At 50.9% G+C, this 15703-nt stretch overlaps 1 protein-coding gene across 1 annotated transcript; it reads left to right on the top strand.

The window, feature by feature from the left end:
• The first annotated feature begins 277 nt into the window (after positions 1-277).
• On the top strand, positions 278-10373 carry DLX4 (distal-less homeobox 4). Its single transcript, XM_038754279.1, has 4 exons — positions 278-413; positions 510-584; positions 8867-9066; positions 10108-10373. The coding sequence occupies exons 1-4, from the start codon at positions 278-280 to the stop codon at positions 10357-10359; spliced, it is 663 nt and encodes a 220-aa protein (XP_038610207.1). The 3' UTR covers positions 10360-10373.
• Positions 10374-15703: the final 5330 nt, after the last annotated feature.

Below are 15703 nucleotides of genomic sequence, written 5' to 3'. Positions count from 1 at the left end.
CCCCCTCCCCCGCTCCCTCTGCGGGAGGCGGCTAGGGAGAAAGAGAGAGACTTATCCCGGAATCTTAAATTGGGGGGGAGGGGGCTTGGGATCCCCTTCTACCTCTATGAACCCCGGCTCCGGGAAAGAGAGAAAAGGAGAAAGAGGAGGAGAAGAAAGGAGGAAGGGTTTCGCGGGATCGTGTCCGGCCATGGACACGGACACGAGGAGGCACCCACCCGGCTGCTGGTAGGGGCAAGCCTCCCGACCCCCGACCCCTTGACTTCCCAAGATGACCATGAACTCAGTCCTCGATAGCGTCCTAGGCCCGGACCTGTCCAAGTGGGCTTTCGTAAACTTGGGCCAGCCGCTGACCCCCTCCTCCCAACCCTCGCCCCCCTCAGGCCTGGATCCCTATCCCCCGGTGGTCTTGGGTCAGCCCCCCCACGGAGGGTCTCCCTTTTCTCCTGTCGCCCCCCCGGAGCCCTATGACCGCTCGCCACCCTACGCCTATTCTGGCCCTCCGGCAGCCCCCCAGGGACCCCCTTACCTGGGGTACGGAAATACAGGTCCTCCGCCAGGGGAGCGTCTGCCCCAGGCAGCAGGTAAGACTGGAGGGAATTGGGGAGTAGGGGAGGGGGGATTCTTCCTGGCGTCTCCTCTTCCCCTTCCCCCCTACCTTGCCAATCTACCCCCGCGCTCTGCCCGCCCTCCCGGGGGCACAGGGCCCTTCCCACCTCTCTCAGCAAGGAGACAGGATTTGGGAGGGGGCGGAGGGGGGTGGGACCTCCTGGGTCTCAACCCCCTCGCCCCTTTGGAGCTGGACCCTGTTCGATGTCCAGCGAAACGGACTCTGCCGGCGGCAGAAAGGAGAGGGAGGGAGGGAGAAAGAGAAGGAGGAAGGGAGAAGGGTGAGAAGGAGAGCCCGGGTTTGCTGCGCAGCCCGGGCGTTCGGCCTTTCCTGAAGAAACCCAGCGGGTGTGTCTGTTTGTGTGTGTGTGTGTGTGTGTGTGTGTGTGTGTGTGTGTGTTTCTGGGCCTACCTGTCGGTGTCTGCTGTGTGTATGTGTGTGCGTAGGTGACTGTGTTTCTGGGCGTGTCTGTGAAGACCTGGTGGGTTTGGAGGGGAGTCTGAAATTGCGTGTCTGTGTTCTGGGCACGTCTGCGAAAGTCTGATGGGTGTGTTTCTGACTGTATTTCTCAGCGTGTTTGAGTATCTGAAGTGTGTATGTGTGACTGGGTGTGTCTAACTGTGACTGTGAGGGTGTATGTGACTTTCTGGGCATGTCCGCGAGAATCTGGTGTGTGTGTGAGACAGTGTATGTTCGTATGACTGGGTGTCTGTAACTGTGTGTGGAGGTGACTGTTTCTGGGCACGTCTGCGAGTGTCTGATGTGTGTGTTTGTGACTGTGTTTCTCAGCGTGTCTGAGAGTATCTGGTGTGTGTGTGTGTGTGTGTGTGTGTGTGTGTGTGTGTGTGTGTGTGACTGGGCGCGTCTGTGTCCGTGAGTGTGTATGTGGCTTTCTGGGCACATCTGTGAGTATCTGGTATGTGTGAAACAGTGTATGTGTGATGGGGTATGTCTGTAACTGTGTTTGTAGGTGTTTCGGGGCACGTCTGTGCGTGTCTGATGTGTGTGTATGTGTGTGTGTGTATGTGTGTGTACGTGTGTCTGCTCCGTCCAGGGACACTTTCCTCTGCCTTCCTTTCGCCCCCCGAGGCCCCTAGTACCCCTGGAGCTGGTCACAGGGCCCAAGCCTGGCTCCTAAGAAAGTGAACTCCTCCCCAGGGTGTGTGTTTGTTAGTGGGTGGGGGTCCTTTAAGGGTTAAAACCTTCCTCCCGAACCCGGGGGGAGGGGGACGTCTGGGTCTGTTCCACTCAAGACACTGCCCCGCCTCTCCCCCTGCGATTAACCCCCCTCCCCCTGGCCATAACGCTCCCCACCCTCCAGCCCTGGCCGGCGAAGATCCAGATATAGAGAAGCAGCGTGGCTTAGTGGAAAGAGCACAGGCTTGAGAGGCAGAGGTCATGGGTTCTAATCCTAACTCTGCCACCTGTCAGCTATATGACTTTGGGCAAGTCACTTCATTTCTCCGTGCCGCAGTTATCTCATCTGTAAAATGGGGATAAAGACGGTGAGCCCCACGTGGGACAACGTGATTACCTTGCATCTCCCCAAGCGCCAAGAACAGTGCTTGGCACATAGTAAGCGCTTAACAAATACCATCATCATCCCGTCTTCGCGCCCACCGTCCGGTTTTATAGCGGGGGAGGAAAGCAGGTCTTTTACTTTTCCTTCATCTTTAACTGGGTTCAACCTGAGTTGCTTGTATCCACCCCAGCGCTTAGTACAGTGCCTGGCACAAAGTAAGCGCTTAACAAATACCATAATGATAATAATAATAATAATAATAATAATAATAACCAGAAATAGAAGCGACCCTCCGTTTCCGCTGTCGGGTCTGTCTACCCAGACTCCGGCCGCACGGGCCGGCGGCCCCAGGTAGAGAAAATCTTTCTCCTTCTCCGGCGGCCTCCCGGGGCGGCGGGGAAGTGAGATTTCTGGAGCCTCGGTAGAGCGCGGGGGCAGGATGCGGGAGCGAGCCGCGGGGGGCTAGTGGAGGCCCGGAGTGGGCCTGTCCACCTTCTTCCCCTTCCCCCCTCCACCCCTCTCCGCCTCCTGCTCGTCCACGACTGCTTCGGCTGCCTCTTCCGTCCGGGGAGGAGTGAGTTTACTCCACCATTCATTCATTCGTTCAATCGTATTTACTGAGCGCTTACTGTGTGCAGAGCACTGTACTAAGCGCTTGGAAGGTACAATACAGCAACAAAGAGAGACAATCACTGCCCACAACAGGCTCATAATCTAGAGCAGGGGAAGACAGACTTCAAATCAAGCAAATAGCTATTAATATCAATAAATAGAATTATAGATATATACATTCGTTCATTCATTCAATCGTATTTATTGAGCGCTTACTGTGTGCAGAGCACTGTACTAAGAGCTTGGAAAGTACAATTTGGCAACAGAGACAGTCCCTACTCAATAACGGGCTCACAGTCTAGAAAGGCTGCGGGGCGGGAAACCGGTGGCTAAACTCCCTGACCAGTAGCCGGACGGATGGACTGACAGTCAGGACGGGCAGAATCCGCGAGGGGCAGCCCACTCAGTGGCTGTTGCTGCTTGAATTTGGACCTCCCCCCAGCTCCACCCCCGCTCCCACTCGCAACCCCACTCGTGTCCACCGCCCCTTTCAGCTCTATCTCCCATCTGCACTGTTCTCCATCCCACAACCGAGCACCGCGACCGACCAGGCGCGTACGAATTCCCACTCACGTTCCTTCTCGGGACAAAATCTCGACGTCGGCCCACAGTCTCCCTAGGAAATACCCATCACACACACACACACACACACACAAACACACACCACACACATACACACAGAGTCACGATCCCATCAAGGAACGCGCACGCATGCCATCTCACACCATTACACTCGAATTCACAGGGGTTAAATTCACCCAATTCTACACCCTGACACAGTCGCTTAAATACGGAAATCTCTGTCTCTCTGCCACTCTGTCTGTCTGTCTGTCTGTCTGTCTCTCTCTCTCTCTCTCTCTCTCTCTCTTTCTCACTCACACACACACACACAGAGTCACATTCCCATCCAGGAATGCGCACACAGGCCATCTCACACAATTATGCTCGAATTCACAGGGGTTAAATTTACCCAATTCTGCACCCTGACACGGTAGTTTACATACGGAAATTTCACACGTGCACACACACACAGACACACACACAAATACACACACACACACACAATTAAATTAGAGAAGCAGCGTGCTTCAGTGGAAAGAGCACGGGCTTTGGAATCGGAGGTGATGGTTTCAAATCCCAGCTCCGCCAATTGTCAGCTGTGTGACTTTGGGCAAGTTACTTAACTTCTCTGTGCCTCAGTTCCCTCATCTGTAAAATGGGGATTAAGACTGTGAGCACCCCGTGGGACAACCTGATCTCCGTGTAACCTCCCCAGTGCTTAGAACAGTGCTTTGCACATAGTAAGCGCTTAATAAATGCCATCATTATTAAATAGACACATTTTATCCATCCACGTTCCCGGGTGGAAAGCAGAGGGGCATACACTCACACAGACACACACACACACACACACACACACACACACAGACACTCACAAACACAATTGCATACGCACACTTCGCCCGGGTTCCCGGGTCTAAAGCGGGGAGTTGCAGTTGGTAGTGACGCGAAAGACCCCAGTCTCAGGCGCCCCCGATCTACTCGCCTTCTCCCCGCGGAGAGTCGAGGCATTGGATCCGGGGAATGAGGGGAACGCGGCCCCGGCCTCCCCCATCCGCACATCCAGAGAAAAAGCTCTGCATCCGGAAACTTTTTCTAGCTCAAACACACATGTTCTCCCATTCCTCCCCCGTCCCCCACCCAGGGAGGCCGAAGGCAATTATTCGATGTATTGAGATAGCGTCGACGGCCGGAGAGAACAATTCGGAATTTTAGGGCCAGTTCGAAGCAAACAAGGGTTCAGAAATTTGGTTTTTTCCCTACAGAGTCCTGATCATTTTGGCTCTGATTCGGGGCTTTCCACGAAAGGTCCGAAAACTGTGTCTGTGGGGAAACATCTCCCCTTCCCCCCCACCAGATGACAGGCTCCTGCAGGGCTGCGGGAAAGGTCGTCCACTTCTCTTCTTTCCCGGCTCCGACGAAAAGCTCTGCCAGCCCTGCCCTAAGCAGCGTGGTTTAGTGGTAAGAGCACCGTCTTTGGAGTCAGAGGACGTGGGTTCTAATCCCGACACCACCACTCGTCTGCTTTATGATCTTGGGCAAGCCGCTTTACTTCTCTGTGCCTTCGTGAACTCAGCTGTAAAATGGAGATTCAGACTGTGAGCCCCACGTGGGACAACCTGTTCTAAGTATCTACCCCAGTGCTTAGTAAGCGCTTAACAAATATGGTAATAATAATAATCCCCTCTTCGGCTCCTGAGCCACGGTTGCCCCTCTCCCCCCCCGGGTCCTGCCCCGCAGATTCCCGCCCCTCTCTGTGGATCTTCCCTCGGGGGTCGATGTATTGTCGTGGTCTCTGCTTGTTCACATTAACGCTGTTCTCGAGGCTGGGGCTGGGGGTGGTCGGACAGGCCCAGGAGATGAGGGGGCCAAGGGGCGCGGCTCGGGGGTGGGATTGGTGTGTGTGTGTGTGTGTGTGTGTGTGTATTTGTGTGTATGTGTCGCTGGGGAGCCCCCCCCCCCTTTGCAGGTGCCTAGGTAGAGTCTGAAGTAACGTCTCCAGGAGAGGATTTTCTGCTTTAATTTTTAACACCCCCCCCCCCTTTTCTCCCTCCCATCCCCGACCTTGGGAAGAAAAGCTCCTTAACCCGAGGCTTCACGGCAGAGTCCACACCGGTAACGTTCCGGATATTTTAGGCCCCAGAGAGCCTCCCTCCCCCCCCCCCCCCCAGCGATCAGATATTTCGCGCTACAGCGCGGGGCTCTATGTGGGAGGGGGAAATTTGCCTAAAAATATCCGGATCCTTGTTCCCGCTCTGCCCTGCGCTTGGCTCCTTAATGCGGCCCAAACGATGGCAAAAAAGGAGGAACGAGTTCTGGAATTAGAATTAAACCCCAATTCCCCGCTCCCGAGGGGCAGAACCGGACCGGGGCGGTGGTCCGAGTGGGGATGGGGGGACAGGACGGAGACCCCACCCACCAAGACAGAGAGACCCTGTATATGCGGGGAAACGAAAGGGGTGAGCGGAGGGGACCGTTCGGATAATTCAGCCCAAATCAGATTTCTTGAGCCCTTACTTTGTGCAGAACGCTGTACTAAGCGCTTGATACAGTTGGGAGAGGACACGGCCGACTCTGAAAGGCGTCTACGCTACCCGATTCGCTCCACTTTTCGCTTCCCGACTCCCGGGGAGTCAAAGCAGGGGAATCAATCGATCAATCAGTCCATCAGTGGTATTTATTGACCACTTACTATGTGCAGAGCACCGTTCTAAATGCTTGGAGTATAATGTACACTTATGTACTTATTCTGTAATATAGTAATAATTATGGTACTTGATAAGAGCTTACTATATGCCAAGCACTGTTCTAAGCACTGGGGGAGATACAAGGTCATCAGATTGTCCCTCGTGGGGCTCACAGTTTTAATCCCCATTTTACAGATGAGGTAACTGAGGCATAGAGAAGTGAAGTGACTTGCCCAAGGTCACAAAGACTGTGAGCCCGTTATTGGGTAGGGACCATCTCTATATGTTGCCAACTTGTACTTCCCAAGCGCTTAGTACGGTGCTCTGCACACAGTAAGCGCTCAATAAATACGATTGAATGAATGAATGAATGAAAGTACAAAGTCGGGATTTGAACCCATGTCCTTTGACTCCCATGTCCGTGCTCTTGCCACTAGGCCATTCTGCAGAGACATACCTGTAATTTATTTTTATCGGTGTCTGTCTCCCCTCTTCTAAGCTGTAAGCTTGTTGTGGGCAGGGAATGTGTCTGTTTATTGTTGTACTCTCCCAAACGCTTAGTACAGTGCTCTGCACACTGTAAGCGCTCAATAAATACGATTGAATGAATACAATAAAAGAGAATTAGCAGACACTTTCCCTGCCCATGACGAGCTTAAAGCTTATAGTTTAATAATTATTAATTATAATAATAATGATGGTATTTGTTAAGCACTTACTATGTGCCAACCACTGTTCTAAGAGCTGGGGTAGATACAAGGTAATCAGGTTGTCCACGTGGGGCTCACAGTCTTAATCCCCCCTTTACAGATGAGGTAACTGAGGCACAGAGCAGTTTAGTGGCTTGCCCAAGGTCACGCAGCAGACAAGTGGTGGAGTCGGAATTAGAACCCACCTCCTCTGACTCCCAAGCCCGTGCTCTTTCCACTAAGCCACGCTGCTTCTCTACAAATGGGTTTAGGGGATTTGGGGGCGCTGCAAGGATCATGGGGGGCTGAGGACGGGGGGGGCGGGGGGTGTCCTTCTCGGGAGGCGACCAGAGGGCCGGGGGAGGGGAATGTAACGGTCTCTTTGGGTGTGGCTGGCTCGGAGGAGAGGAGGGAGGGGGATCCGGACCGGCAGTGAGCGTCCTTAGGTACCCAGAAAATGCTTGCTTTATGTGTTTTTGCATATCAGGAATTGTGAATGTGTGTCTGTGCGTCTGGTGATGTGCGTGTGTGTGTTAGAGAGAGAGAAAGAGAGAGAGAGTGAGCATCTGGGAGAGTGTGTGTATCAGGGTGGTGAGTACGTCTGAGGGTGAGTGTGTATCTAGATGTATCAGAGACGACAGTACGTGACTGAGTGTGAGTGTGTGTGTGTGTGGATTTGGGTGTGATTGTATGCATCAGAATGTGAGTGCAACTGAGAGTGAGTATGCATCTGGGTATCGACGACGAATGTGTTTGTCTTACTAAGCCCCCCCCCCCCCTTTTCCTCAGCTCCCCTTCCCTTGCACCTCACCTCAACTCGCTCCCTTTACTCTATCCCCCTCTCCCCTCCCCACAGCACTTGTGTATATATGTACATATCTATAATTCTATTTATTTATATTAATGCCCCTTTACTTGTTTTGATGTGTATATATCTGTAGTTCTATTTATATTGATGCCTGTTTACTTGTTTTGATATCTGTCTCCCCCCTTCTAGACTATAAACCTGGTGTGGGCAGGGATTATCTCTATTGCTGAATTGTACTTTCCAAGTGCTTAGTACAGTGCTCTGCACACAGTAAGCGTTCAATAAATACGACTGAATTGAATGGATGAAGCAATGAGTGCGAGTGTGTTTGCAGCTGGAGTGAGTGAGTGTGTGCACGTCTGGGTGTCTGCGTGTGAGTGTGACTGTGTAACTGCGTCTCGGTGTGAGTGCTTCTGGAAGAGAGTGTAAGTTTATGTGTGCCCACGCTTATGAGAGTGTGAGTGTATGTCGGGTCCGTGTGCATGTGTGCATGCAGGTGTGTGGATGAGTATAAATTCATTCGTTCATTCAGTCCTATTTATTGAGTGCTTACTGTGTGCAAAGCATTTTACTAAGTGCTTGGGAGAGTACAGTAGTACAACAGACACATTCTGTACCTAAATAATAATGATAATAATAATAATAATAATGGGATTTAAGTGTTTACTATGTGCCAGACATTGTACTAAGTGCTTGGAAAGTACCAACACAGCAATAAAGAGAGATAATCCCTGCCCACAGCGAGATCACAGTTTGGGGGGTTGGGGAACAGAAATTAACACAAATAAACAGGTATCAAAATAAATAAATAAAATTGTTGTAGTGTACTTTCCCACGCTCTTAGTACAGTGCTGTGCACACAGTCAGCGCTTAATAAATATGATTGAATGAATGAATGTATGTGAGTCCCATATGGGACAGGGACTGTGTCCAACCTGATTTGCTTGTATCCACCCCAGAGCTTAATACAGTGCATGGCATATAGTAAGTACTTAACAAATACTGAGCAGTGTGGCTCATTGGCGAGAGCCTGGGCTTTGGAGTCAGAGGTCCTGGGTTCAAATTCCGACTCTGCCAATTGTCAGCTGTGTGACTTTGGGCAAGTCACTTAACCTCTCTGTGCCTCAGTGACCTCATCTGTAAAATGGGGATTAAGACTGTGAGCCCCATGAAGGACAACCTGATCACCTTGTAACCTCCCCAGTGCTTAGAACAGTGCTTTGCACATAGTAAGCGCTTAATAAATGCTATTATAAAAAATACAATCATTATTATTCATTATTAAAGGATTCCCCCCCTCCCACACCCTGGGAATTCCACTGTTCTCTGGTCTGGGCCTGCGGCCCCTCTGACCTCAGCTTCCGGCTTCTGTTCCAGAGCAGGAGAAGCCACCAGCGTCGGAGTTTGGGGAAGGTCGCCACCGCCACAGCAAAACTGGGAAACGAGCCCGGAAGCCGCGGACCATTTACTCTAACCTGCAGCTGCAGGCCTTGAACCAGCGCTTCCAGCAGACCCGATACCTGGCGCTGCCCGAGCGGGCCGAGCTGGCCGCACAGCTCGGCCTGACCCAGACCCAGGTAGGGGACAAGGTGGAGGCCGGGATCCGGGCGGGGCCTGACCCTGACCCAGGTAGCAGGGGAAGTTCAGTGGTGAGAAGCAGCATGGTGTAGAGGCTAGAGCACAGGCATGGGAGTCAGAAGGTCATGGGTTCTAATCCCAGCTCCACCACTTTTCTGCTCTGTGACCTTGAATAAGTCACTTCACTTCTCTGGGCCTCAGCTGCTGTGAGCCCCACATGGGACAGGAACTGTGTCCCACCCTATTTCCTTGTATCCACCCCCAGCGATTAGTACAGTGCCTGGCACATAGTAAGCACTTAACAAATACCACAATTATTGTTATTAATATTAGGTGGGGGTGGAGATGGGGGCAGGGCTTGACCCAGAACCAAGTAGGGATAGTAATAATAATAATGATAATAACGATGGCATTTGTTAAGCGCTTACTATGTGCCAAGCACTGTTCTAAGTACTGGGGGAGATACAAGATAATCAGGTTGTCCCAGGTGGGGCTCACAGTCTTAATCCTCATTTTACATATGAGGTAACTGAGGCAAAGAGAAGTTAAGTGATTTGCCCAAAGTCAAACAGCTGGCAACTGGCAGAGCCGGGGATTAGAACCCATGACCTCTAACTCCCAAGTCTGTGCTCTTTCCACTAAACCACACTGCTTCTCTAAGCTACACTGCTTCTCTAGATGGAGGTGGGGGTGGGGCCTGACCCAGACCGAGATAGGGGCAGGGGGATTCTCTTGCATCTTCAGGGGAATGGTCTTCCCTCTTTACACTGCTCTCAGAGGACCCTCAGGCCCTGGCTCCAGGTCACTGGTGGGTGGGCAGCCCAGCGTCCCCTCTCTCCACCCCTTAGGAATGTGGGAAGCCAGAGAAACCCCCCCCAGAAGATTCAAATCAGGGGAGAAAGACAGCCTGTTGCTCATAGCTGTCGCCCTGGTGGCCGGGAAGGGGGTGCCCTGATGTCTCACTGCATCAGCCTCCCGGTCCCCCATCCCTATGGGACCCTCCTCTTTCTCAGCTTCCTCTCCCTCTCCTCTCCCTCCAGGTCAAGATCTGGTTCCAGAACAAACGCTCCAAGTTCAGGAAGATCATGAAGCAGGGATCGAGTGTGACAGAAGGGGAGTCTCTGCCCAGAGTCCCCTCGCTGTCACCCTGCTCCCCCAGTCTGCCTCTGCTCTGGGACCCTCCCTCGGTGGGCAAAGGCGGAGGGCTGGATCCCGGAGGTTACATCAGCAGCTTCGGGCCTTGGTACCAGCCTCAGCCGCCGGGCACCCTGACTCGGTCCCAGATGATGTGACCCGTCCAGCCCATCCGGGGACCCAGGTGGCAGGAAGGGGTCAGCGAGGTGGAGCCCAGTTGATGAGGCTGGGCAGCTAGCAGGACATGTGCCTTTCCAGGAGGGAGACCCTCAAGCCTGGGGAGGGGCCGGACCCAGATATATTCAGTATTTTGCTTTTCCTAAGTCTTTGCTGGTGACCTCAGCCTGTGCAATGAGTTTGTTCGGTTCTCCACGTCACTTTGGTTGAGTGGATCGAACATAATTGAAGCCTAGAAGGGGGAAGACATGGCATGTGCCAACCCCACCCCCCAGACCTCCCACACTATAGAAGGAGGTGGTCTAGTGGCTAGGGCATAGGCCTGGGAATCAGAGGGACCTGGGTCCTAATCCCGGCTCTGTCACTTGTCTGCTGTGTGACCTTGGGCCAGTCACTTTATTTCTCCATGCCTCACTTCCCTCATCTGTAAAATAGGGGTTGAGACTGTGAGAACCATGTGGGACTTGGAATGTGTCCAACCTGATTGGCTTGTATCCATCTCAGAGCTTGCTATAATGCCTGCCTTAACAAATGCTATTAAAAAAACCCCAAACCCACCGATCTTTTCTCCCCTGGGGCAGACTGGTAGCCAGAGATGAGGGGAAAAGGGAAGCTGTTTCTGGGGTGGACAGAGCAGTACCTGCCCAGGCAAAAGTGAGAATTGTATTGAGTTGTGAGGCAGTGGGCCACCATCAAATCAGAGGGGTAGCAGAGCACCTTGCACCAACCAGGTGTCTGTCGGGTGGTTGAGATGCCAGCTTGGATGGAATGGATGTGGAACCTACGGTGATGAGTCTTGGAGTCCAGAATGGGGATACTTGGCATTATTTCAACCACCCATCCTGGATCATCTGCACCAAAAAGGAAGGTCTACATTAGCAAATTATCTGGGTGATTCAGACCTAAAAGCACGTCAATCCCACCTCCACCTACCCTGCTTTCTGTGGAATGGAAAGTTTACAAATATTTGCTAATGTGGGACCATAGAGAAGGGTAGGATCAAGACCATTATCAGGATCATTCAAGTAAACACCCCTCTGCTCTGATGAAAAAGCTTTTGGGAAACATAAATAATCCAGATTATTTCTCGAATGGATCAAGTTCACTCTCTTTGCTTTGCCCATTTAGATAATCTCTTTCTGCTCCGTTTAGCGACAGCAGTGAGGATTTCTGATGTTCAGAATCACTCAGTTGTATTTATAGAGCACTCACCGTGTGCAGAGCACTACACTAAGCACTTGGGAGAGTACAATTTAACAGAGTTGAAAGACACATTCCCTGTCCACAACGAGTTTACAGTCTAGTTAAGAATCAAGTAGTCTGATTGGGTCATGGTTTCAAAAACCGATCAGGTCACCCTAGTGGGCAATGAAGTGGAAAATTCAAATCCCGTTGGTTGGTTCAGACCCCGAAACACCTCAGCCCCTCTTTTGGTCATCCTTGGGAGGATAAAGGGTAAGAACTAACAATAATAATAATAATAATAATAATTCTGATATTTAAGTGCTTATTATGTGCCAGGCACTGTACTAAGTGGTGGGGGTGGATACAAGCAAATAGGACTGGACACAGTCCCTGTTTCATGTGGGGCTCACAGTCTCAATCCCCATTTTACAGAAGAGGTAACTGAGGTTTAGAGAAGTTAAGTGACTTGTTCAGGGTCCCACAGCAAACAAGCGGCAGAGCTGGGATTAGAACCCATGATGTTCCAACTCCCATGCCCGGGCTCTATCCACTACGTCATCCAGATGATGCTAAATTTCCTCTGAGCATGTGTAGGCATGGCCACCATGTGGGCAAAGGAGATGCAAATTTATAAAGAACACTGCAAACACTGGACCTTTGGGGATGTTGTGGATATGATAGATGCTGTGAATTCTGTGGACACCATGGGCACTGGGGATGTTGTGGGCTCAGTCGATGCTGTGGATGCTATGGACACTAGAAGTGGTGGGCCCCATGGACATTTTGGGCACTATGGACTCTTGGGGAAACTGTGTCCAGAAAGTGGGCTCCCTGAGGACCCTCCCCTCATTTCGATATTTCTAGGTGCTCAGCCGACATCCCTACCCAACAAACCACCTCTCCCCACCTCCCTGCTGTTGCCCCCTGAAGCCATGGAACATTAAAATTTGTAATGAATGGCACCTCTTTCCTAAGGACGGCCAAAGTCTCAGGATAAACCAATTAATGGTATTTATTAATAGCTACCTGTGTGCCGAGCACTGTACTAAGTTCACTCATTCATTGATTCAATCGTATTTATTGAGCACTTACTGTTTTCAGAGCACTGTACCAAGTGCTTGGAAGCATGAAATCTCCTCCCTCCTCTCAAGTGCTACTTCGGCCAGCTGTGCTTCTGACCCCATTCCCTCTCATCTTATGAAATCTCTTGCCCCGTCCCTCCTCCCTCCCTTAACTTCCATCTTCAACTGCTCACTCTCCACTGGTTTCTTCCCCTCTGCCTTCAAACATGCGCACATCTCCCCCATCCTAAAAAAAACCCTTTCTTGACCTCACCTCCCCTTCTAGTTATCACCCTATCTCCCTCCTACCATTCCTTTCCAAACTCCTTGAACGAGTCATCTACACCCACTGCCTCGAATTCCTCAACACCAACTCTCTCCTTGACCCCCTCCAGTCTGGCTTCCATCCCCTACATTCCACGGAAACTGCCCTCTCAAAGGTCACCAATGACCTCCTGCTTGCCAAATCCAATGGCTCCTACTCTATCCTAATCCACCTAGACCTCTCAGCTGCCTTTGACAATGTGGACCACCTCCTTCTCCTCAATACACTATCCAAACTTGGCTTCACAGACTCCTTCCTCACCTGGTTCTCCTCTTATTTCTCCAGCCGCTCATTCTCAGTCTCTTTTGCGGGCTCCTCCTCTCCCTCCCACCCCCTTACTCTAGGGGTTCCTCAAGGATCAGTTCTTGGTCCCCTTCTGTTCTCTACACTGACTCCCTTGGTGAACTCATTCGCTCCCATGGCTTCAACTATCATCTCTACACTGATGGCACCCAAATCTACGTCTCTGCCCCTGCTCTCTCTCCCTCCCTTCAAGCTCGTGTCTCCTCCTGCCTTCAAGACATCTCCATCTGGATGTCTGCCCACCATCTAAAACTCAATATGTCCAAGACTGAATTCCTTATCTTCCCTCCCAAACCCTGCCCTCTCCCTGACTTTCCCATCACTGTTGATGGCACTACCATCCTTCCCATCTCACAAGCCTGCAACCTTGGTGTCTTTCTCGACTCTGCTCTCTTGTTCACCCCTCACATCCAATCCGTCACCAAAAACTGCCGGTCTCACCTCTGCAACATTGCCAAGATCCGCCCTTTCCTCTCCATCCAAACCACTACCCCGCTGGTTCAATCTCTCATCCTATCCCGACTGGATTACTCCATCAGCCTCCTCTCTGATCTCCCATCCTCCTGTCTCTCCCCACTTCAATCTATACTTCATGCTGCTGCCCAGATCATCTTTGTGCAGAAACGCTCTGGGCATGTTACTCCCCTCCTCAAAAATCTCCAGTGGCTACCAATCAACCTATGCATCAGGAAAAAACTCCTCACCCTTGGCTTCAAGGCTCTCCATCACCTTGCCCCCTCCTACCTCACCTTCCTTCTTTCCTTCTACAGCACAACCCGCACCCTCCGCTCCTCTGTCGCTAACCTCCTCATTGTGCCTCGTTCTCGCCTGTCTCGCCGTCGACCCCCGGCCTGGAATGCCCTCCCTCCACACATCAGCCAAGCTAGCTCTCTTCCTCCCTTCAAAACCCTACTGAGAGCTCACCTCTTCCAGGAGGCCTTCCCAGACTGAGCCCCCTTTTTCCTCTCCCCCTCCCCACCCCACCGCCATACCTCCTTCCCCTCCCGACAGACCTGTATATATGTTTGTATAGGTTTATTACTCTATTTTACTTGTACATATTTACTATTCTATTTATTTTATTTTGTTAACATGTTTTGTTTTGTTGTCTGTCTCCCCCTTCTAGACTGTGAGCCCGCTGTTGGGTAGGGACTGTCTCTATATTTTGTGAACTTTTACTTCCCAAGTGCTTAGTACAGTGTTCTGCACACAGTAAGTGCTCAATAAATATGATTGAATGAATGAATGAATGAAATGTACAATATAACAGTAAACAGACACATTCCCTGCCCACAGTAAGCATACAGTCTAGAGGGGGAGAAGCACTTCGATCAGAATTTAGATTCTCTGTCCTGCCCTGGCTGTGGTCCCATTTCTAGCATTGACTAATCCTTCTGGAAGTGCAAGGAACTGGGTAATAACAATAGCAATTGTAGTATTTGTTAAGCACTTACTATGTGCCAAGCATTGTACTAAGCACTGGGGTAAGATTCAAGATAATCAGGTTGGACACAGTCCCTGTCCCTCATGGGGCTCACACACTAAATAAGAACAGGTATTGAATCTTCTTTTTATAAAAGAGGAAACTGAGGCATAGAGATGTTAAGTGATTTACCCAAGTTCACTCAGCGGGTAAGTGGAAAAGCGGGATTAGAACTCAGATCCTCTCTCAGACCCATGCTCCTTCCACTAAGCCACCCTGCTTCCGTTTGGCTAGAAAGATAGTTTAGCAGGGAGCAAAGAGTGTGAGCTGGGATGTCTGCAGAGAAGAGAGCAGAAACATAGTAGGAAGGACAGGTAATGTGTCTACCCACTCTATTATTGTACTTTCCCAACCACTTAGTACATTGCTCTGTGCACAGCAAGTGCGCAATGAATATGCTATATTAACAATCAAAAACCCCCCAACCTCTCTCACCTGTATTAGATCAGATCTATTTGTCTGTCATATGACCTAGAGCAAATCACTTCACTTCTCTATGCTTCAGTTCCCTTATCTGTAAAATGGGGATTGAGACTGTGAGGCCCATGTGGGACAGGGACTGTGTCCAACCTGATTTGCTCATATCCACTCCAGAGCTTAGTACAGTGTCTGGCAACCAGTGAGAACTTAACAAATACCACAATTATTATTATTACTATTATTATTATTATTATCATCCAGACTGTAAGCTCATTATGGGCAGGGAACGTGTCTGCTAACTCTGTTGTATCGTACTCTCCCAAGAGCTTAGTACAGTGCTCTCTGTACGTAGTAAGCACTTGCCTTCACACTTGGATCACTACCCAGCATGGCTTAGCGGAAAGAGCATGGGCTTAGGAGTCAGAGGTCGTGGGTTTTAATCCCCACTCTGCTGCTTGTCAGCTGTGTGACTTTGAGGAAGTCACTTAACTTCTCTGTGCCTCAGTTACCTCATCTGTAAAATGGGGATTAAAACTGTGAGCCCCCTG

Source organism: Tachyglossus aculeatus, chromosome 11 (genome assembly GCF_015852505.1).
Source record: "Tachyglossus aculeatus isolate mTacAcu1 chromosome 11, mTacAcu1.pri, whole genome shotgun sequence".
In the NCBI taxonomy this organism is placed as follows: domain Eukaryota; kingdom Metazoa; phylum Chordata; class Mammalia; order Monotremata; family Tachyglossidae; genus Tachyglossus; species Tachyglossus aculeatus.
This window is presented reverse-complemented; position numbering and strand designations above follow the sequence as displayed.

Excerpts from the sequence above, each read along its gene's own strand:
- DLX4 (XM_038754279.1), top strand. The coding sequence starts at position 278 with ATGAACTCAGTCCTCGATAGCGTCCTAGGCCCGGACCTGTCCAAGTGG. Across the intron at positions 585-8,866 it reads GCGTCTGCCCCAGGCAGCAG|AGCAGGAGAAGCCACCAGCG; the intron begins GTAAGACTGGAG and ends CTTCTGTTCCAG. Across the intron at positions 9,067-10,107 it reads TCGGCCTGACCCAGACCCAG|GTCAAGATCTGGTTCCAGAA; the intron begins GTAGGGGACAAG and ends CTCTCCCTCCAG.